The 24102-nt window shown below is 44.9% G+C and overlaps 1 protein-coding gene and 1 long non-coding RNA gene across 4 annotated transcripts in view; one reads left to right on the top strand and one right to left on the bottom strand.

Annotated features, from left to right (window-relative positions):
• LOC118001907 (solute carrier family 22 member 3) overlaps positions 1 to 2225 on the bottom strand; it is an 87428-nt gene extending 85203 nt beyond the window's left edge. For both annotated transcript variants that reach the window (XM_034992094.1, XM_034992095.1), the window contains exon 1: positions 1729 to 2225. In XM_034992094.1, the coding sequence (XP_034847985.1) occupies positions 1729 to 2139 (411 nt within the window). In that variant the 5' untranslated portion in view covers positions 2140 to 2225. The remainder of the gene's footprint in view (positions 1 to 1728) is intronic.
• Positions 1250 to 20518, top strand: LOC118001910. 2 transcript variants are annotated; one of them, XR_004676878.1, is made up of 2 exons: positions 1250 to 1460; positions 19552 to 20518. It is a non-coding gene; the product is annotated as an uncharacterized LOC118001910 (long non-coding RNA). The 2 variants fall into 2 exon arrangements; XR_004676879.1 differs by lacking the exon at positions 1250 to 1460 and adding an exon at positions 18931 to 18956.
• The last annotated feature ends 3584 nt before the right edge of the window (positions 20519 to 24102 follow it).

Genomic DNA, 24102 nt, shown 5'->3' with positions numbered 1-24102 from the left:
GGGAGCCACTGACCTTCATAAGACCACCTGTCCCTCCTTGAAATAACCCCAGGTCACTTGAAACAACTCCAGAGCCCCAGACTGTTTCTCAAGTATCTGGGCACTCACTCACAGATTTCTATGTCTCCCTTCTCTGATGTCCAGCGATCACATTTGCTCCCAGAAACACCATTAGAGTGCGTGTGCATTTTGCTTTGAAGGCTCATTTTATTCTTCATTTGAGGTCTAAATGTCTTCAAAAATCAGGTGTCTTCTCTCCAAGTGGTATCATCTGATTTGCCTGGGAAGTAAGCACTAAGCAGCTGTGCTAAATGGAATACAAGCAGCCATCAAACAGCTGCTGCTGGAAGGAAGTACTAGGGGTAATGCCCTGTCCCACCGGAGTCCACACCCTGTCCATTTCATCTATGAAATCCCTAACGGCAAGACCACCATAGTTTACGAAGCAGTCGTCATCATTACCCACAGGTTAAATAGAAATTAAAGTAGGAACAGACACATTGCCCGGCTGGGTTGCCATGGATTTTATCTCGACAGCAATTAGCATAGGACCATACAAACATGGCACTATAGAACATGCATGACCTCAAAGATCTAGAGTCCCAAGACCAGAGAGATGAGGTCACCATTAACAGTGACAGAACGTTAACATTAACAGTTAGACATGGCTAACTCCAAATCTAGTGTTTTCTCCCTTATTCAAGGAGGTGCTTAAAAAAGTTTATGACAATAACCAATGTAAAGACAAAAATTTTTCTTTCCTAATTTGCCAGAGCACATTCAATCATTTTTTTAGAAATTAAATTGATCTCTGATTGCCCACAAAGTTCAAAGAAACTGCTCATTCCCGTGACCCAGCCTCCGTGGAGGCGGTCCCCACAGCTGAGGCACAGAGATGAAGATGCGAACTGCCATCCCAGCCCAGCGTGGAAACAGTGCTGCAGCCGAGGCTGAGGGGCCAGCTAACCCCCGATGCACTGCCTGCCCAAACACACCCAAGAAAATGTGGGGGCTGCCCCACCTGGCCCAAGGGGCCACCCGTGGGAAGGGGGGAATCTGCTTTGTGAGACGTACAGCCCTTTTTACTGCCTTCCTGTAAGTTATTCGCAGGAAACAAACAAACAAAAGAAAGTTGAAACTCTTAATTCAAAACCTCAGCTTTCCCAATTTATCTCGGATGTTGCTCTTTGCCCCAGAGCAGTTTTATCAAAGTCATGCGCATGGAGAGCCCTGACCTCTGTCCCCGTGCATTTCCGATAATCAGTAGGGCAACCAGTTGACGCTTCGCCCTTCCTTTACCCCCTGAAGACCACAGAGCAATCGGGCCCTGCCCAACCAAGTCGCTCGCCCCAGAGGCCGCGGGTCTCCACCGCGAGTCGGACCGTAATCTCCCGCTTGTGCACGAACCCATCCCCGCCGGCAAGACGTGCGTCGTACCGGACGCTCCGATGCGCGAGGAGGTGAGTGAGAAGCCATCTCCGAACTCAGCGTCTATCCCCGGAGAGACGCACCTCTCCGTCCACTCACTCGCAGAGGGAAACGACGACAGGCATCCTCCGGGCGTTCCGGACGCGGCCCTTCCGAGAGAGGGACGCACCCGGCCGGTCCCCAGGGGCAACCAACAGGTGCCAGCGTCCCCGGCCCGGCCGCGCGGGGGGCAGCGGGGCTCCGTGCCGTCCCGCGGGGCCACCCCCGCCCTTCCCCGGGCGCGGCGGGCGGCGGCCTCACCTCGCTGACGATGGTGGAGTGGGCCTGGGCGTACCGCCAGCCGCCCCGGCACGGCACGAGCGGCGCCGAGCGGTTGGGGAAGGCGGCGAGCGGGTCTGCGCAGCTGAGCGCGTCCGCCGCCGCGCTGGCGTTGGCCGCCTCCAGGAGGTAGCGCCGGCAGCCGCCGTGGCCGCGGCGCGCGGGGGGCGCCGTGCGGTTCCACTCCTCCTCGGGGCTCCAGCCGCAGCGCTCGGCCAGCGCGGCGGCGCTCGGCCCGCGGCACCAGTAGCGCTCGGGCTGGCTGCCCAGGAAGACCACGCCGACGAAGAGGAAGGCGAAGGTGACGCCCGTCAGGCACAGCAGCAGGAACACGCGCCGCTGGAAGCGCCCGAACTCGCCCGCCCTCTGCAGCGCCTCGTCGAAGGAGGGCATGGTGCGCGCGGCCGGCCGCCGCCGGGCCCGACTCGGCGAGCGCGTCCTGCCGCCGGCAGCCCGGCCTCCGAGTGAGCGCGGCCCGCCGGCCGCCGCCTCCCCGCGCCGCTCCCCCCACCCCACCCCTCCCCTCCCTCCGCACCGCGCTCCCCGCCTCACACCCCTGGGCGCCGCGCCAGCCGTCGCCGGCCCTCCGGCCCCGGGGCCCGGGCCGCGCTCCCCGGGGACGCGGCGGCGGGGTCGGGGTGGGCGCGCCACGGGGCCCGGGCGGCGCGGTCTGGCTGAGCGCCACCGCGCGCGGCCACCCGGCCCGGGCCTGCGAGGGACGGGCGCAGCCTCCGGCCTGGCGCGGAGCTCCGTTCGCCCCCGCCCCCAGCCTGCTCTGCGCTCGGCCCCGGGTCGCGCCCCGGAGGAGAGTCCCGGGGTCACCCACGACTCCCGGAGGTCCCGAGGGCAGCGCGCGGGGACGGAGGACGCGCGCTCCGGGTCCCGCGCCTGGGCCCCGGGGACACGCCCTCCAGCCCTCCTGCCCTCGGTGCGCAGAGGCCGCTTGGTGACACATTGCCGAGCCGGATCCGGGCGGGATTCGATTTCGGCCCCATCTGAGAGATTGCCCAACGTTTTCAAAAAGGCAGCTGGGCAATCTACAGAGTTTAAGCGTCTTGTTCAGATTCAAGTTCAGAGTGATAAAGGACCTCGGGCGGGATACGGTTTCCTCAGCCGAGGCCTTCAGACCTACTCTCCCGGCCTGAAATCGCCCGGAAAGGGTGTTGGGTTGGTTTGATGGTTGGTTGTAACTGCTTTTATCCGCTCCCAGAGGTCCGCAGAGCTGTGTCCGCACTGGCCTCCAGGCCTCTGCTCCCATCCCTCTGGGCTGCTGCGGCCGGTGCTGGGTCTTCACCGGCCAGCTCGCGGGCCACCCGCAGGCTGCAGGGCTGACAGCGCTGTCCCCGCCCTGGCCTGGCCTCCTCTCTTGCCATGCGTCTTCTGAGGATTTCTCTAGCTCTTCTCTCCAGACCCGCACCCCATCCTCAAAAAAGCTCTGGGCCCTCAGCTTGCTTTTCTTGAAGGGCCGAGAGGTTACCTCCTTCCAGAGCAAGGATTCTGGAGCCAGGCCGCCCTCTTCAGCCTGCTTCACCCCCTCACCAGCCTGTGACTTTGGGCAACTTAATTGGCCAGCCCGGTGTTCTCATCTGTCAAATGAGGCTAATTAGTACCCTCCTGGGGTCTCTGTAAGGACTGAATGAGTCAATATATATAAAGTGCCAGGAAAGTGCCCCATGCATGTAGTATATACCTTTTGACGTGCGGGCTACTCTTCTTGCTGGTGTTATTTGTGCTGAGTTCATGCTCTGGAGACTGCAGGGATGTCCTTAGGATTACAGGTCCTTTGTGGAATAAAACACCTGATAGTGTGCAGGGCACACAGCGGGGGCTCCCTGATTGTTCTCCTGTTCCTTGATCTCAGCTACTAAAATCCTATCTATCACCGAGTTAGCAGTGACTCCAGTGTGGGCACGTCTCACGCTCCAGGCTCTAGCCCATATTTTTAACTGCCCCCCTGGGCCCCAGACTCAATCTGTCTTCCTCCCATCCAGCTCTTCCTCCTGCCCTCCTTTTGGTGTAACCATGGCCCAGCCCCAGGCTCTCAATCTCTGGATCTTCTCAACACTCCTCACTTGGCAGGCCTTTCTTCGAATGTCACCTCCGCTCACTCCTCCCCCGCCTCCCCCCCATTCAGCCTTCCCCACATCACCCAATACACGCACACACACGTGTGTGTGTGCAGTCTGCCCCCTTCCCTGCTTTCTCCATCTCACAGATGCATATTCGTATCCCTTTGTTTGCTGTATAGCTCACTTATTTATCTTAGTTGTGTCCCTCCACTAGAATGCAGGTTCCATGAGGGTAGAAATTTCTGTTTTGTTCACTCTGTGTTGCAACCACCTAGAACAGTGCCCGGTTCACAGTAGGTGCGCATACCTGGCAGCTTCTTGACCCCGCCCCCCAGTGCCCCTGGGGCCTCCCACCTGCAGTCAGCCTGCCATCCAGCCTGCTCTCCTCACTGGCTGCCCATGGTGCAGCTCGGCAGAGAGGGCCTTGCCTTCCAGACTAAATCCTTATGTCCCACCCTCCCTTTAAGGATCCCAACCTGTGTCCCTCACCAAGTTGTCCCCTCAAGTGACAGCCAAACGTAGCTACTTGCTAATCCTCAAATCCTTCTTGAACTTTCCTAAATCGATCCCTGTATACACAAAGTTCCCTCTTCCTGCCATTTCACTCTCCTGCCCGTCCCTGCCCACAGCCCAGCAAGGCCCGGGCCGAAAGGGGGCACCTGGTTCGTAAAGCGTCCCCCACCACCTCAACTGCCTTCCTTCCCAGGGAATGCCCTCTTTGTCTGTGCTCTTCACACATCTAAGAACCTTCTCGCAAAATTTCACCACCTTTTTCTTTGTATTGTACTTGTCTGGGTATTTTAATTTTTTTTAATGTAGGATACAGTCAAGTAGACCTAGAGTATTGTTAAGATCACGGACTTTGGAGCCAGACCTACTGGGTCCAGATCCCCTTCTACTTTTGCAGTGAATGACCTTGGCAAGTTATTGAGTTGTCTTCCATAAAACTGAGTAAGAATAAACCATCTCATTTTTAAGGCAAATGACTTAGAATAGTACTTGAAACATGGTAAGTGATATATATGAGTCAGCTATTAAAAAGAGCAATAAGAATTCTGATTATCTGGTAGGGTAAGTCCCGCCTTCTCTCCCTAAACTTGTTCCTCTTCAGAATTATCTTGGTGATTTGGGGCCTTTTTTCTTCCATATAAAATTTCTACTTTACTAAGTGCCATAAAAATTGCTTTTTTTTGCTCCCACCCCCAGAATTAGCGAATGTCATGTTGTTATGTTTGTTTTAGGGATACTGTTATTAAGAACTAGCATTCCTAGACACAGTTGAAGTCTCCTTCAGATGCCTTCAGATCCTGTTCCCTGTCCCCTCCCTCCCACCCCGAGGCAGACACCCAACCCTTTCTTGAGAAGGTGGGCCAGGGAAAAAGGCCCACCCAGGCCCAGGAAGAGGCCTTGGGACCACTGGACAGGGAATCTTGGGGTCCCAGCTCCCAGAGTTTGGGTAGGAGGGATGTACTGCATCCTCAAAAAGACAGAGCAGAGATGGGCTTCAGGTGGGTACAACCTCTTGGCCCTGGGGCTGGAGCAGAAGAAGGCCAGAGCTCCACTCCCAAAGGCACCAGACCTCTCTTCCCCAGGTGTAGCTATCGTGAAGTTGTTAATATTCCTCTTGTCCAGTTTTCATCCTTTTAATACGCAGGTATCACACACAAACAATATATAGTACTTGGGGTGCTCTCACATTTACATAAGTGGTCCCATACTCCCCATATTTTCCTGTTACTTCTCGTTTTCAGTCCACATTATATTTTTGAGACTCTTTAGCCTATCATCAGTCTTGATAAACATGGATCTATTTCATTTAATCCATCTGCTACGGATCATTCTTTTGAATGACCGTACTACAATTTATCCATCCCCTGACTGAGACGTCTAGCTCATTTTTAATTTTCCACAATTACAAATAACATTGCAATGAACCTGTTGTGCACATTCCCTTGTGCACCTGTGCAAGAACTGACGGAAGGTAAATGCCTATAAATAGGTTAGCAGGGCCGTAGAGTGTATGTATTTGGAGTTTCACCAGACATTGCCAAATTGCTTAGAGGGGTGGTCCCACTGTGCATCCTGCCAGCGTCATATGAGGTTGTTCACATCTGTGCTGACATTTGGCTTTGTTAAACTCAAGCCCACTAGCAGATACTCTGGGTAGAAAATGCAGTCTCACTGTTATGATTTACATGTCCCTGATGTAGTCAGATGGAACATATTCTTCATGCTTACTCATCGTTCAGGTTTCATCTTCTGGGAGAGGCCTCTTCATATCCTCTGCCTGCGTTCTCTTTGTTACTTGTTTTTTCTTATTGAACTTTTGGGAAGTTAATTTGTTTATTTGTGTATTCTGCTCCTTTATCAACTGTATAGGTTCTGTCTTCTCAGTCTGTTAACTTTGTTTATAGTGTCTTGCTGACTACAAAAAGTTTAAGTTCAGATGTAGTAAAATATATCAATTTTCTTTATAGCCTCTGGGGTTTTTGCATTTTGCTAAAAAAAAGGAAAATCCTGTATGAATGTGTTTCTGCGTTCTCATTCTGTTCTACTGCGCTAGCTCCATGCCAATATTTCCTTGTTAATTGTGACAGCTCTATAAGAATTCTGATTATCTGGTAGGGTAAGTCCCGCCTTCTCTCCCTAAACTTGTTCCTCTTCAGAATTATCTTGGTGATTTGGGGGCTTTTTTCTTCCATATAAAATTTCTACTTTACTAAGTGCCATAAAAATTTGGCTGGGATTTTGATGTGGAACTCTGCTTGCATGTTATTTTTCCCATTGCTTTGTAGGTTTTTGAGAGAAAAGCCAAATCACATTCATCTTTCTATCCTAACCCATTGGTATCTATTTTCTATCTGCACATGTGACTATTTAAATTTAATTTAATTAAAATTAAGTAAAATAAAATATTCTGTTCCTTATGAGCCATGTTTCAAGTGCTCAATAGCCAATGTGGCTAATGGCTACAATATTGGACTAAGCAGATACAGAACATTTCCATCGCCACAGAAAGTTCTGTTGGACAGTGCTGATCTAGACATAGTGATCATTAAATGTTTGCTGAAGAGACATGATAAGAATCAATTGGCCCACAACCTTCAACCTTTGTAAAACATACTGACTTTATTCTTTTTGAAAAGGTAATTGTTTGGGTTTTTCACATAAAATTTTATAGTTGGAATTTTTTATTGCATTTAGGAATGGATATTCCAAATATTCGGGTATATTCACCACATATTGAGTTACCAAAATATGTCATAATGACATTTATGCTATTTGTAAAGCACAAAAAAATTGGTTTGCTTAGGAATACTATAATAAATCTTGAAATAAAACTTTTCAAAAAGGTCCATTGAAAGAAAATTGAGCAAATGAATTGGTACATGTGCTCAGGGCTAAGGAAAAAAATTAGGAATTGTATTTTCTTTTGAGTTTTTTAATAAATGGGTGAGAATATCTGAAACACTCTCATTCTTACCATATTTGGCACAGAGTAGCTATTTTTTAACTCAGTTTGTGAATGTGGTAAAAGCTACAAGTCATTCCCATTATTATGGCCTAACTCTGGACCCTAACATTGATTTAGATGGACCAGTATTCATAATTATCTTTTTCTGACACATTCTCTTGCTATTTGATTACAATTTGGACATCCCTATAGGAAAGTTTCTGGTTTGGGGTGAACCACTATACATACTATTATCCTTTTTGTAATCAATGCTCACTCTATACTTGATCATCTAGGAACTTAGACTTAAAGTCCTCTTTGGAGAAGGTGTAGCCTTGGCGAAAACCTGTTGAAATATTCCAGAGTTGAATTTTGACAAGGTAGAAAAACTCAGCGAAGCCCAAGAGACTTGTAGAGTTCCTGTTCACTCTGCTGATGATATATATGGCAGCAAGCCCTTCACCACTTCCCTTCCAGTACTTGTGGGTTTTGTGCTGTTCTCACAAGTGCAAGGTGAAGTGCATTGCAACTCTTGGAAAACTTTTCATCACAAATGGTTCAGTTCAGGAATGGCAAGTGGGTTTCTTTTTATGCCTCCCACCCATCTTTTGGCAGAAGCTATCTGGAGGATACCTTTATTGAGAACAACTTTGAGGTTGAGTCCAAAACAGTCCATGATTGATTGGTAATGTCAGATCGGGGTGGGGAGGGGGAATAGTAGTATGAGTGTAAAAGAGTGGTCATCCTTCTATTGGTCAGTGCAGCCTGGCAAGTGCCAAATTGCCATAATACTCCTTCTGGGTCTCCAAGGCTCAGAACATCTATTACTTTGGGGATTTGTGAAGGTCTTGGTGAAAAGCCACTGTGCGATTTATTGCTAAAATATTGCCCAGAGGTTTCTGCTATTGAACCTCATTGTGGATGAAACTGTCTTGTAGTGGGGTGCCTTCAATAGTTTGAGAGTGGTCCCCCTGGGCTGAACATTCAAGAGAGACACACTGTTTCTGAATCTCAGTGCCATCACACATAAATCCCATTAATGCAATCTTTGAATGAGAGCAGGCAGTCTCGAGAAAGGGGCAGGCATCAGTTAAAACTCGAGTCACCTCTCAATTAATTAAACTTAAAAACTGAAGGATAACACCTTCATTGAAAATTACCTTCTAGAAACATAGTTACTGAAATGGAATGATGCTCACAACCTGTTCCATAAAAGAAATAGGTGACAAAGACTGCATTTGGTATCAGTGCATCTCAACCTACCTGTGGTAAAGGAGTCATGTTTGTCTGTTTCCTATCTATTGCAAACCAATATATGGTTTTACTGGGCATAAAGAGCTTGAAGCTCACAACACATACAACCCCAAAGTGAACTCAACAACATCAGAACTGGTCTACATTCTGTTCAAGGAGGCCTGTCCACCAGTCACTCACTTCATGGCGATGTCAGATTGTATAAAAGTTTCTATATGCTTACTCCCAATTTCTGCACTCATCTGATTGCAAACAGAGGACAGCAATTCATAGACTGGCTCTAATAGTGCATTCTATGCAATCCAATTTTTGGTAAAATAACATATATTTATATTTATATTTCCATGAAAAGTCTTTATTGTACCCTGGGTACACAAATAGATGTTCTAACACTGCAGGCCTTCAACGAGTATTTGTGGATTGACTGACTTCTCTAGAGTCTATATATGCATGAAAGATGGTCTAGAGGGATGAGCTCCATGTTCACAAAGTCATACCAAGGGCATTTGAATGTTTAGCTGATTTCATGAGCTAAAGTCTTTCAATTTGTAGATTACTCTCCTTTTGGAATTAATTTTTGTTTGATTTTGTAAATCACAGATGTTTACTTTCCCAGTCTATATTGGAGTCAAAAAGTAAGTTCTAGTTCTGGTTGGGCCAATAAATAATTTCTTTCTAAAAGTACAATAAAGTAAAGATCATTAGATCGTTTCCTGGCAATAAGATGCAATGAGTTCAAGTTCTCCTTTCCTTTAAATACAAAGACAAAATGTATAAATTGAGGTAATCTGGGTCCTTTTTAGTGCAGTTTGTATGTATGTATTAACACTGGTGTTCTAATGCAGGTTGTGAAATGCTGGTAGATGGAATATCCAATTTTGTGAGATTTTAAAGCTCCGTCTTGACATGAAAAGGTGAAAGCTATCTGAAAAATTCAAAACGAAACCTTTTTAAAATGTGACCTGAAGGAATAGTATGAGTATAAGAATACCCAGCATGAAATTTTTATATAAATAACAATGGATCTATGGCTACTGGACAGGAGTATACACAAATACTTCTGTTTTATTTTTTCTATATTTTTATTGAATTAATTGTGGTCTAGGTGATTTTACCATTTACCTTGAGTGTAGCAATTGGACGGCTGTGTTTGAGACACCACTATAAATATTAGGAGAAAAGGCCAGGTGGAAAAGAAAATGTTTATAGATTGGAAACTAGTATGAGCAGCAAGATAGGGAGAGGATAATAAATCTCTATTTCATTTTCATATTAAGATGCCTTAGACTCTGGAACCCAGAGTCTAAATTCTAATCCCAAACGTACAACGAGATAAGAAGTATGTGGGATGTGTCTACTTGTCCTAAAAACAGATTAGAGCTCTCTGTGTTACTCATTTCTACCTCTCTGCCAGGCAGGGCCGCTGAGACCATGGGTCTCTCTCGTGCCTCATGGGGGAAGCCCCATCACCTTCCTCAGCTCAGCCTCAGGCTTCAGTGAGCGGCCACAGTGACACCCCCCTCTGAGCCCCATAACATTCTCCTCGAGAGGTGTCCTCGAAAGCAGAGGCTTCCCACAGAAGCTCACTGCACCAAAAGGCAGGCTACTGTTCCTTTCAGTCTTTTCATCTAAATGAAAACTTCCTGCCAGCCTCTTTCCTATCCCCTTCACCCCTGACACTCAGGCTCTCTGGTAACCTTCATGGACCCAGACTCTGCCCAGGACATGCTGTGCGCTTTCCCCTCTACATCCTTTCTCCTCCTCAGAACCACCTTTCTCCTCCTCAGAACCACACTCCCTCAGGAATATGGCCCTTTTACGGAGGAGAAACACAGGCTTGGGAAGGTTAACATCATTTGTCCAAATGTCCCCCGAGTGTCAGTAGCTTATGGGGAGTGCAGACCGTTTCTGCATTCCCAGCCACCTGAAGGGGGGGGGGCGGGTCTCCTCGTCCCCACGACCGAGATGCTGCCTTTGCATTTTCTTTCGTACTTTCCCCATGACCTTCATGTGAGTACAAGACATTTTCTGCTTTTGCTTTAGACCTGGGTCTGTTTTTGTTTTGTTTGTTTTAAGTAAAACCATCTTACGCTTTCTATAACGATCTCTACACAATACTTCTGATAAAGCTATTGTAGGGGTTCTTTTTTAACTGAGAGACATTTTAGAAGTCGTGTAGTCTAATTTCCTTATTTTGCAATCAAGTAATTAAGGACCAAAAAGATCAAGTAACTCAGCTAACAGGACTTCACTCAGTTCGTGGCCCAGTGGGAGCAGGACCCAGGTCCACTCTCTATCATCAAGTGCTGACTCAGATTATCTTGTGAGGCTGTCATTTCATAAATTATTCTTTGACTACAAATATGGCATATTCTAGAAACTTTGAAAATCTTTGCCTTTCAATGTCAAAATTAATTTGTATGAATATAAAGCCTCCTCATTCTTCATTGAAATGACATTATCCGTTAAATTTTTTATAGTGAAGAATGGGAGATTTTGTTGCAAAAATAAAGGTTTTTAGCATTTGTAACACTGGAAAAATAAAATGACCTTAATAATTCCAAAGCATTATATTTGTTTAAGTGGGGACGAAGGATAACTGGGCAAATGCGAGTGAGCTCCCTACCTGAATTAATAGCATCGTGACGACCTCAGTTTCCTGGTTTTGACAACATACCACGGTTATGTAAGATATGATCATGGGACAAACTGGGTGAAGGGTACACAGAAACTCTCTGTACTATTTTTGCAACTTCTTGTGAGTCTTAGACTATTTCAAAATAAAAAGTTAATTTTAGAAAAAGTATTGATATATTGCTATGACAACCGGTCCTGAAAATGTTGTGTCCAAAATGACCATGCCATTGAGTTTTTCCTTTCAAGGACAGGACAGTCGCTGCACTCCAAACCCAGCCCTACCTCCCTGGCCCTGCACCATCCTCTGTCTCCCAAGGAACCAGCTTCAAACATCAAGGGGTTAACTAGAGTTTTACAGGCTGGCCTGAGAGTGGAGAACTCCTTCTTACCATTGTGTCCTTGGGGAAATGCTCCTGTGTTCCAGGACCCAATTCACAAGTGTACTTTCAGATCCCTGCCCATTTGTAAATTGTTTTATGTGTGTGCTGTCTTGAGTGTGACCTTGGGTTCAGTGCAGAGAACAAGTGAAACTGAAGCCACAAGCTGTGGATTTCTTCTGTTTTGAAATAAGCATTCATCTTGGGATGGACAAAGAAAGAAGTGTGACCAATAGGTGATCAATTATGTTTTGCCAAAGCCAAAGTCTTATAAGAAGACTATGATCAACCCCCCCCCCAAAAAACCCAAAAACAAAAAACAAAAAAAGCTATTTGTGTTTCTTCTACTCTTTGACTGTTTTAGTCCTTGGTGTTCATGATCTTGCTGTCTTTGCTTACATACATGTGGTGTATAGGGTTTTGTGTGCACATCTCGTAACTCACCTGAAGACACACCAGAACAGTTTGTATTTGATAAGCTGGCTGTCCTGGGCATCTTCCACCTGTGCTCACCAATGCAGCCACTCTCAGCAGCCTTAACCACCCCCACCCCCACCCCCACCCCCACCCCCACCTCCATTTCTGCAGAAGGTCCCATCCCCAAGCTCTTCTGGGAATCCCTGGGGGCTGTCTTTTATGTGCAGCCCACAGACTGTATTGGCAGTTTTGGAATGTCCCCCCTTCTTATACCCTGCCAGGAATCTCTACAATGACGGTAGGATGGGGTGGGCGTTCTCCTGTGCACTGGAGAAGTACATCTTACTCGCGGGTTCAGTTCTCAAGAAAGAGAACACAGAGAAAAGAATGCGTGGTCAAAAATCTTGCTTGAGAGTCTTCTCAGTGCTCCAGAACCAGATCAGATCGTGGTTTCTCTGGTCAGGGACCAGGTGGAGAACTGGCGTGTACTGAGAGATCATCTTGCTAGAAACTACAGCAGGAGAATGGTGATGTGTGCCCCTGGGAGGCTTGCAAATGCCAGGGAAGAGTCACTGCACTGGGTCAGGGCCTCTGTTCCCTGAGTGGGAGTTGGGGGGAACTAGATGGGGCTTCTCTTCAAGCCTCAGCCCCCCTCCCCGATTTCCACTGCTCCCCACCTCTAGTTTATCCCTCAGGTCTGCATGTGTTTTATCCCCCAAACAGTCAGGGTTCAAGCTCTTTTCCACAGGTCTCCTGTGCTACAGTCAAATGAGGGGGCATGCCTGGGCATATGTCCCTAAATAATCTGTCCAGAGACAAATTAGGATGACTACCTATTTGGCCAGCCAGTACATACCTGAATCTCAGCTCCAGACTCAGCCCAAACTCCCTGTTACATGCTAACACTGGCCTGCCCACTGGGTCTTCCATAAGCCAACCCCCTGGCCTCTAACCCTTTGCAAGGTCTATTCTCATAGACCCCTCCTCAAACCCATGCCAACTACTCTTCTAGTTATGCTTAATCCTTCTCTCATATCTTAAATGCTCTCTCTTATCACTGTCTTCTGCCTATGTCACATCCTATATATATATATATATATATATATATATATGCACACATCCAATATATATGTACAAGGTGCATTGTGTATATATATATCGTGTCCCTTTATATCTATCTATATCTATATCTATATCTATATCTATATCTATATCTATACACACTTATATCTATATTCACATACCCATGTCTTTTATAACCCACAGACAGCTACTATATAGCAAGGTGGTTCACTTCTGGAAATGGCCCTAGAATTCTGCTGTCACTCATTTGTTGGGTGTCTTAGACACATCACTGACCCCCGCTGAATCTCAGTTTCTTCTTTAGTGAAACGAGGGTATATAATAGTATTAAGCCCACAGGATCGTAGAGAGAAATAAATGAAACACTGGAAGTTGACTGCTTAGCACAACATTGGACAAAAAGAAGGGTTCAGTGTTAGCCGTTCTTCAGAATGTTTCCCATCTTTAGACTGCACTCAATCCCACTTCCCCCATGTCTCTTCCCTACATTTGCTTCTCGTAACTCCTGGGTATTTATGGCCATGTTATTGCACCTACCCTCAATACACACCACTTAGCAGGAGGTACTGTTTCTAACTGTGCCCTACAAACTGAGTGTCTTCTTAATCTCCCTAGTGACCAAGACTGCATTATGTATTTCTCTCGTATGTGTTTCCCAACGTAATGCTGGACATTTCACAAGATATTCTGCAGATAATCCATCGGCTCTCTGTGTCACTTTAAGGGAAACTTAATGACCCATTTGGTTAATAGTTTAGAATATTCATATTCTCTGAAACACTTTTTTTTTTAATGCTTTGGTTTAATAATACCTTCCCCTATATACAAGTGAGAAAAATAAATTAGGTCTTCGGTGGTTTCCAGAAACGATTCTTCCCCATTCATCCAAGAGCAAGAAAGCCATGAGCTCACATTATCCAAATGGGCCCAGATGCCCGACGCAGTTCCTAAGTATTATTCCACTGACGTTTTCTGATGTGCTTCTGATCTGCCCGTCATGAGTTGGTAACGCCAAAAAGCAAGTTACAAAGGAAACTTGGCAGGGCACCAGGTGATTTATGCCTTAGTGCCCTTGCAGGTTATTATATAGACCCAGTCTAAAAGATCCTCAGTTTGCCTTGTTGGCAGGCGTTCGTTGAGAGGAGCGCATTTTATGCACCAGATACAACGATAAACAAACTGATTTTTTTTTTTAAAGATTTTATTTATTTATTTGACGGAGAGAGAGAGACAGCGAGAGAGGGAACACAAGCAGGGGGAGTAGGAGAGGGAGAAGCAGGCCTCCCGTGGAGCAGGGAGCCCGATGCGGGGCTCGATCTCAGGACCCTGGGATCATGACCTGAGCCGAAGGCAGACGCTTAACGACTGAGCCACCCAGGCGCCCCAACAAACTGATTTTTAAAGAAATCTCCCCACTTGGCTATCTTATGACTGTGAAGTCTCCATTGGAGAACATCAAACAAATTTCTGCAGATGTTTGTCTGAAGTGATTAGCCTAATCCTCCCTCAGATGTCAAATGACGCAAACAGCATGGGAATCATAATTCTAAGTATGATTTTTCAGATGGCGAGTCCCTTCTACATGGTATTTGTTAATACAAATATTTAGGAAATTTGGCTTGGGAAAAAAATGTGAAATTGAGCTTTAAATACCAGCTCTGCGATAGGATTCGAGATTAGCATTATCCTTTCAGGAAAAGCAATGCTCATGAACTCGTAGGCGGTGGAGACTTTTCCAGATGCTCTGTAAATGAACTGCATGAGCGCTCCCTGCTCACAATGCAGTCCCTTAAACTTCAGACAGTGGACAGTCCGGAGTGTTGTGACATTAAAGAAAGACCATTTAACACGGTATAAGATCACCTGTAGAAATCAACTAGACAGGTGGATTTTTTACACGATAAAGTGGCCTTTAACTTTTAAACAGGAACTATGGATTCTAGTCCAGGGAGCATGTGTAGATACACCCTAAGTTTCTGAAATCTCAAATTTAAAAACCTAAAATATTTAGGTTTAAAGTTTGCCATCCAGACATGTTAGAAAATAATTCTTGCCCTTCCTGACGGAGGCTGGCGTGAAGCCCCAAAGGAAGCAAGACCTGACTTTAACCCACTTACATTTCAAATAATAAAATAGTAACTTTATAGATCTTATTTCATTGAATCCCCAAACCATGAGGAAGAACAAAAAGTTTTGTACAAAACAAACACCAACTTCATAAAATAAGTGGAATCTTTCAGATAGGCATAGATTTTTCCCCATGGAGGAAAAAATCATTAATTTCTAAAACATGTCATAAACTCAAAATACATTGCTTATTGAAAAACAGATATTGTAAAAACTGTCAGACTCCATTTTGTTTTAGAGGATGGCACTAAAAAAAAATCACTGCTTAGGAGTCAAATAGGAATCACGTCTGATGTTACTAGAATAACCCCACTGTGTTAGTAAACTGTAAGACTGTCTTAGGCAAGCTTTAAAAGATACTAAAACTTCAAGGTGTGACTTGAAGGGAAGAAAGAATTCAAATAAGTTTGGGTAGTCTTTGCAACCAAATTTTACTTTTTTACTGTAAAACTCAGAGCCCTCGAGGTGCATTGTGTATTTCCAAGAGGGGAGTGTGATGTGCACGGTCTTGTCCACTTATGTTGACCATGGAATCCTTCTACCACAGATCATCTTAAAGGACTGATATATCCTGGCAGCATATTTGGGGAAACATACACAATGCTGCAAATGGTTTGATGAGGTCTGTGATGGTCTCCTGTGGGTAAGAGAAGTGTGGTGGGACAGTGCCAATGTGACTTGGTGGCTTTATGGCTAGTTAGAGAACCAAGCCCAAAAAGTGTAACAAGGAACCAGTTCCACAAAATCTCAATTAGCCCTGTCTTCATTTTCATTCGTTCATTCATTCATTCATTCATTGAGTCCCATTGTTGGGCCCAGTGCTAGAGGCACAGAGATTAATAAAATACTATTCTTTTCTTTAAAGAGCTTACTTTTTACAGGAGGAAGGGTGAGAGGCATGTGACCTCAGATCAGAGGCTGGAACGCTGGGGACATAAAGGAGGGGTGGTCAGTTAGTTCTGCCTGGGAGTCAGACAACCCCTTCAGCTGGGTCTGATACGTGGGGTGAAGGGCATTCCAGACTGAGGAGGATGAATGTACAAAGGCAAAGACAAGGAAGCCACATGTCACATTTGGAAGGCTGCAAAACTCTTCCTACAGCTGGGATTCAGAATGAAGAAATTCCTTCAAAAGATGAGGTTGCTAAATTGAGGAAAATTCCTTTAAGGATATGAGACTGGAGGCAAGGGCCATGTAGGTGGTCTGAGAGAGAGGGGAGAGGAAGTGGCGGCTGCACTTAGGAGCGACATTGGAGACAGAGGAGACTGAAGGGTGGGAGGGATGTTGAGATTGTAGGAAGGCACTGAGAATCTAGGGTGACCCCAGGCATCTGACTTGGCAGCTGGGGGAATGGATGGTGGTACCAGTCAAGAGCTTAAAAAAGCAGAAAGTGAGGAGAAAAGGGGAAAATCTGTTTTAGGTATGTTGAACTTCAAGCCTCCAGGGAACATCCGGATGGTGCTGTTTGATTGGCAATTTCTGGTTATAGGAGAAAGCCATCTGGGTAGCAGGTCAGAGTTTGGGAAATTGTTTGCCTGTATCTTCAATTTCTCTTTTCATTGTTATTTAAGCATGCTTAGGTCTCTCTACTCAAAGAAAGAAAAGAAAGGAGGGAGATGGAAGGGAATTAAGGGAAAGAGAAGAAAAGGGGCGAAAAGAGAGGAGGAAGAAGGAAGAAGCCAAGTTTCCTAGAACCCCGTCCCTCCGGGGCGCTGCCCACCCCTTCTCCGGGTCGCCTGCTTCTCCCCACCTCGATCCTCTACTGCTGTCACTTCACCTGGACTCACCACTCCACTAAGACTATGATGGCAAGATCATTAAGGACCTCCTTTTGGTTTGCCATTTGCAACAACATGGGTGGATCTAGAAAGTACAATGTTAAGCGAATTAAGCCAGTCAGAGAAAGGCAAATACCCTATGATTTGACTCATATGTGTAATTTAAGAAACAAAACAAACAAAGGGGGGTGAGGGAGACAAACCAAGAAACAGACTCTTAACTCTAGAGAACAAACAGATGGTCACCAGAGGGGAGGGGAGCGGGGGGGAAGGGGAAAATAGGTGAAGGGGGTTAAGAGGACACTTATCACAATGAGTGCTGGGTAATGTATGGAAGTGTTGAATCACTATATTGTACACCTGAAACTAAGATAACACTGTATGTTAACTACACTGGAATTTAAAAAAAATCTTTTTGGCTAAATCCAGTTGATAAGAACCCAGTTCGTCTTTGACTTCCTAGCCACCCACCTTCAATTCTACTGAATTCTTCCTCATTCCGGAAGTACTTCCTTCCCTTGGATTCTGCAAGGCCCCAAAGCCCACTCCTCAGACCTCTTGTTGGGTCCTTTCCTCCTGTCTGCTCCTTCCACGTGGACATTCCAAAAGCTTCCTTGCAAATTGCTCTCCTCTTCTCATTCTACAAACTCTCCTTGGGCAGTCTCAACGGCCCCATGGCTCCAGCTATTCATATTAAAGCAGTTGTGGCTACAGTAGCAAATGTACCCCAAATATATAATGTCTCAAAGTTAATGGGTGCTTGCTTTTGCCCATTCAAGGAGCAACTCAGAGCCTCATCACCTCATGTCCCCAAATTTGCCATTCTCTTACTCCCACCCTCTTTCCCTCCTCCTACCTCATTTTGGGAGGCAGAATTTTTGTTTGTTTATACTTCCTCTGCTCTTACCTCTTTTGGTGGAATAGAAACTAGAATGTTCCAGATATTTTTCACACACTTCATCTCATTTAAACAGTTATGCTATTTTTAATAGAGAAAACCAAGATTTAGAGAGAGAGTTAATTCACCCAAAACAGCAAGTACAGAACTAAAATCCAAGCCTGTCAAATTCTAAATCTGATGGCTTTCCCACCTGGTCGTGCTGCTCTTTTTTTCTCTTTCAGAAAGAGTGAAGTTCAAACAAGAACAAGTCAACCATCAGTAAGAGATAGGGTTGAGATTCAGACCCAGGTTTCTAAACCTGCAACCAGAGTTCTAAGTCCTTTTTATATTAGTCTATTCTATATCTTTATCAACATTCACGATGAATTTCCCAAGCTCCTGACTCTACGTTTGCAAAGTAATTGACATTTGACCAAGAGGGACTTGGGCAGAGCCCCAAGGAAAGCCCAGGGATCACTGCTGATGTCACCCACACTCCGTTTGGCTCCCAAGTCTGTCTCAGAAAAGGCCCTCCTTACTGCTTTAGATGGTAAATCGCTACTGCCTGAATTCTTGAGTCAACCTGGCCAAGAATATAGAAAGTAGAATTTCCACCCCAAAAAAGTGTTGCACAACAGATAGCTCCTGACATTTCTGGGCGAACGCTTCTCCAGCCTCTAGTAGAAAGGCCCATTCATTTTGGTGTTTGATAGGCACAGCTACATAGTTCCCGGTGAATTGAAATTTTGTCCCCAAATCCATCTTTGAAAGGAATTCTAAATGGAGTGGGGAGAAAGAGAGAAAATTGGATGGAAATGGATGGAAATTACTCTTCTCTAAACAAATTTAAAAGCCCTCCCAATGCCCAAAACATTCAGGGTTCTCTGGGTGTCTTGCAAGCCCATAAATGCTGGAAACACGCTATGCCACTTGCTACCGATATTAACGTTAGTGGTACCTTCTCAAATGAAATCAGGAGCAGTTATATATCACCAGGGTAGCTATTCTTCTCTAAAAGCATCCCACATTCAAGTGTTGCTTTTGTCCATCTGTAAATTCTCCTGTTGTTCCTGTCTTCACAGATGGGTGATCCAAGCCCAGGCTTTGCACAGATGTACCTTGGTGCTGCCAAAGGTAGCTTTATGAAATGTGGGTTCTTGGGCATAAGTACAACCAGGGGCTCTATGACACTGGAAACCTTCCAAGAATTCTTGAGCCCATTACAAGCTGTCCTTTCTGGGGGCAGGCACCTGATACCCAGACGTGGGAGGGAGGGCCGGGGGGCCTGACCCATGACTGTACTGCCTCCTCTGACCTTCTTCACTCTCCCCCACCTTCTACCCCCAAAATACACTTGACTGCTGGAATATTGTATTTCAAAACACTTAGTTAAAATAATACATGCACCTGAAAGAAAATTAAATGATACAGAAGGGAATATGGGGAAAGAACAATTTTCCATATGGCTCTTCCACATCCGCCAGAGCTGACCGTTATTTAATGATTTCCATTTTTGGTCCTACTGGAAATTACCACTGTAATGTGCAACTATGATTCATTACAAAATGCTTCCATTTCTTGTTTAGCAAATCTTGACAATATCCATTGACCCTCTTCTGCAAAAGATAAGGTATTCCTTTCCCATAATCCTCTAAGTATTTTATGACTACAGAATAATTTATAGTTTTCCCTATTTAAAAAAGTTATTCATCTCTATTTCTTGTCCTAGAATCCTAAACAGCATTTCCTGGCTCAACCACAGAAGAATATTGGCATCCCTCCCTCCCTAATTTTCCACCTTTTTTACCACCCTCTGTCAAGAGTGATAGAGACCTCCAATGTGAACAATGACATGGACAACTCCTAAGTGAGGAATAAATCTCGCTGACTCTCAAAGGTGTGCACCCTCACAAGTCCATTGTCACTCGAATCTTTCAATGGGCTGCTAGCATTTGAAAATAAGGATGACTTTCTTATTCTACCTTCAGTTACTGTTATCTCGTCATTCACTTTTGTATTAGTCTGCTTTGAGGTATGGTCACAAATGACCTGAGAAAGCTTTTAGCTTCTCCTGAACAGAACTGAAAGTCAGAGGAGGAAAGGAGTGAAGAGTTCCTATAATGTTATGTATCGACATGGCCACACACTTGTAAGCTTACTTGTGTCTTCTGGCTCCGCTCTTATTCAACCCCAAGTGTACTAACTCCATCACACAAGGGCTCGCTGCCCGATCTCATGACTTGGTTGGTCTGACAGAACCCAGCTTGTGGTAGGCAACTATTGTCATGCCATCGTTTCGTACCTCATGGTCAGGGCTCAGGAGTAGGCTGGTTGTTCTCCAAAAGGCATCTAGTTCTTATTACAGTTGGCATGACCACGCCCCAGAAACTTAGGGGTCAGTGTTACTGACCTTTAGGGTGTTAGGACATGGGTTTTAAACTCTTCGTGGCACTTTTTCCCACCACTGACAACCCTAATCCCACAATATCAGTCAGGTTGTGTGGCCCACCTGGCAGGGCTGCTTGCATCAAAGCTTGGACCGGCTCTAGAGCCCTCTCCTGCTGTAGATGACACTCCAACATGGCAGTCTTTGTGCCATCCAGTATGTGGGTTGACATTATGCTTCTTTCTTTATGGTGGGCGATATAACATGTGATCATTTGTCCTATTCTTTTGATGGGATTTTATATCCCTGGCCACTGGATCCCTAAAAATTTTACTGATAGGGCCAGCCCCTGAATCTTCATGGAGTTTATGTGACACCCTCTGGAATACACGTGCCTTATCAAAGATTTCAAAGTACGTGAGACGTCTTGTCATCCAGTCCCATTAGCATGATGCCATTGATAAAGAAAATCAATGTGCAGGGTGTTCAAACAGTCCAGATCTCCTTGGACTATATTATGACAGAGAGTAGGAGAATTAGCTAGGTCTGAGACAAACTGCAAATTTATACTATGGACCATTTCATGTGAATGCACCATCTTCCTGATCCTCTTTTTTGCATAGGATGAAGGAGAACATATTTGCCAAGTAAGTGGCCACATATCATGCATCGTGGCTGTGTTAATCTGTTCTAGCAAATTCTATCAAAGATAATACATTTGGCATGAGCTGCACGTCATACTACCCCTCAGTTAAGTTTTTGGTATTCTACTGTCATTCCCCAGGGCTCACCCACGTTTTTTCAGGACCCAGAGGGGTGAATTCAATAAAGATATGTTGGAAAACACCATCATTACACCCCTCAGATCTTTAAGGGGGACACTAATTACCATCACCTCCCCTCTGAGGATGAAATATTGATTTTTATTTACTATCTTCATGGAGACAAGAGGTGGGGGAAGACCACTTTCTGAAGGCTTTCACTTGGGCTCTTATCCCAATAGTCCAAGGACCTAATGTGGAGGTCATACCAACCATCAAGGATGTCCATCCCAATTATATATTTGGGGACCAGGGAAATGTCCATTGGACTCTGTGAACCTAATCTTAGCCATGACTCAATTTATTACCCACCCCCAATATGCCCACTCTCTAACATGGAGGCCATGATAATGCTTTGAGTTATGGTATATCTATGTCAGCTTTGACCCTATGTTCAACAATCCTTGAAATGTTGGATATTCTCCTTCTCCAGTGCACAGTTACTTGAGTAAATGGCCCTATGCCCCTTTGGGGAAAGACTGGGGTAATCATTATCGTGTACACTTGCTGTGAGGTTGCAGAATCCTTCCTCCTGGAGACCCAATCATTTTTTAATAGATGAGTTTCAGGTTAAAAAATTTGCTCAGGTTCAGCAACTTCTTAAAGAATCATGGCACTTTATTGAAGTAATTGCCCTCAATCTCCTGATCAGTCATTCATGGTTTCTTTTTTGGCATAGAGTGAGTGAACCTTGTTGGCAGCACATTTAGTTTTCCCCTAAGAATGCTGTAGTATACAAACCATCTCTGTAACTCTCAGACAGTCAGGTCCCCTGACTGACCCTCCAACTTTGCCATTTATTGTGGTGACTGCACCCATCCGGCTTTGGGTGATTAAGTACCTCCACAGGCTTTTGGGTTTTGGGTCTTACCCCACTGATATCAGAGAGCCAAATTCTGTCACAGCCTCTCCCCAGATCAGCCCTGGCTTGCAGAGGAGATCCATCACTAGTTTCTCAGTGACGCTGGTGCTCCTCATCAGTGCACTCCTCGTGGCCCTGACAAATCCTCAAGGCACATCTGCATTCAGTGGGTTCCCCATCTTACTGAGTCTGTCCACCTACCCCAGCATACACTTCTCTGAGCTTTCTCATCTTCTCCAACATCAGCCATGGTAATTCTGGCATTTCTAGCCCCCCTCACCTGGCATGGACCATCACTATTTCCAGACTTCTGGGAGCCCCCATAGTAGGGAGTTCATACTATACTCTGAGGTCCTTGCCAGAATCTTAAATCTTGTGACCTGGAAAACTGCTCTCAAATCAATAAACTCCCCTTTAACCAAACTTATGTTTTGGCCTCTTTGTTCAAAACAGCACCCTCAGAATCCAGTCTTATGTGTCCCCTTCCAGCTCCCATGCTTACAGGGCTAATCACTCTTCTTTGGGGTAATCCCTTTCCTCCCTTGTCAGAATCAGTGCACCCCTGTCTGGGTCCCCTGTAATTGAACCTTAGCTATAGACCTGGTGCTAGGAGGGGAGGTGGCTGTGGAGCTGAGGGGCCTCATGTTGTCTTATGAGGCAGCAGCCTCCGCATTGTTTGCAAATAAGAGGGAGGGGTAAGCCACTTCCATAGGCTCAAAGGAATTCAGAGGAAACCACAGGAATCCAGATTCAAGATGGGGGAAAATAGGGGGGTGGCTGGGAGATTGATGTTTGCAAAAAGTGGTGGAGCAGAAACATCCAAAAGTCCATCCCTTCATAAAAGCAATGAAAAAAAAACTGGCAAAAACTAGCAGAATTAGCTTTTCAGAACTCTGGAAACTAACCAAAAGCTTGCAGTAACCATGGGAACACTTATTCAAGAAAAACAGTTCAATCTCAGTAAGAAAAGCAAGCTTTGTGGCTTTTTAATTTAGACTAATCCCAACCACCATGCCCCAGGTCAGTGATAGCCTTGAAAACCCCATCCTGTATCCCTGCCACCAGTCCAGAGGGAGCAGAACAGACTTATTCACAAAGAATTCTATTATTTGTTTTGATCAGTCTGCAGGATCCCTGGAAGACCAGCTCAAAACGCTTGCCTTTATGGTGCCTAACTTGCCTCCACTCTCTAGGAGCATTTGTCAAAAATATTTACAGGCAAATGTAAAAAAAAAAAAAAAAAAAATTAAGAGGTAATAAATGAGTTCAGAAAAGTTGCAGGATACAAGATCAATATGCAACTATTGGTTGTATTTCTATACACTAACAATCAACAACCCAAAAATGAAGTTTAAAAAATTCTGCTTACAATAGCAGCAAAAATAATAAAATATTTAGAAATAAATTTAATCAACAAAGTGCAAAACACTTGTCCATCAAGGACTGTAAAACATTATTGCAAAATACTAAAGGAGAACTAAATAAATGGAAACATATCTCTTTTGTGGATTGGAAGACTTAATATTGTTAGAATGGCAATATTCTTCAAATTGATCAACAGATTCCACTCAATCCCTATCAAAATTCCAATGTTTTTTTTTTTTTTTTTTTTTGCAGAAATGGACAGGATGATCCTAAAATCCACGTGGAAAATGCAAGTGACCCCAATTACCCAAAAGAAGTTTAAAAAAAGAACAAAGTAGCAAGACTCACACTTCCCAATTTTAAAACATACTAAAAAGTTACAGTTTCAAAACAGTGTGGTACTGGCTTCAAATAAATGCATAAACCAATGGAATAGAAGTGAAAGTCCAGAAATTAGCCCATACATCTGATTAATTGATTTTTGTCAAGGGTGCCAAGACCATTCAAAGGAGAAAAGAATCTTTTAATACATGGTGCTAGAACAACTGGATATCTACTTGCAAAAGAATGGATTCGGAGCCTCACCTCACACCATATACAAAATTAACTCAAAATGAATTAGAGACCTCAATGATAGACCTAAAACCATAAACTTCTTAGAAGGAAACGTAGGTGTAATTTTTTAGTGACCTGATGCATGCCACAACATGGATGAGCCTATAAAACATTATGCTACGTGACAGAAGCTGGATTACAAAACACCACATTTCATAAGACTCCGTTTGTATGAAATATCCAGAATAGGCAAATTTATAGAGACAGAAAGAAAATTAGTGGTTTCCAGGG

Source organism: Mirounga leonina, unplaced genomic scaffold, assembly GCF_011800145.1.
Source record: "Mirounga leonina isolate KUSES-001 unplaced genomic scaffold, KU_Mleo_1.0 Mir_55, whole genome shotgun sequence".
Classification (NCBI taxonomy): Eukaryota; Metazoa; Chordata; class Mammalia; order Carnivora; family Phocidae; genus Mirounga; species Mirounga leonina.
This window is presented reverse-complemented; position numbering and strand designations above follow the sequence as displayed.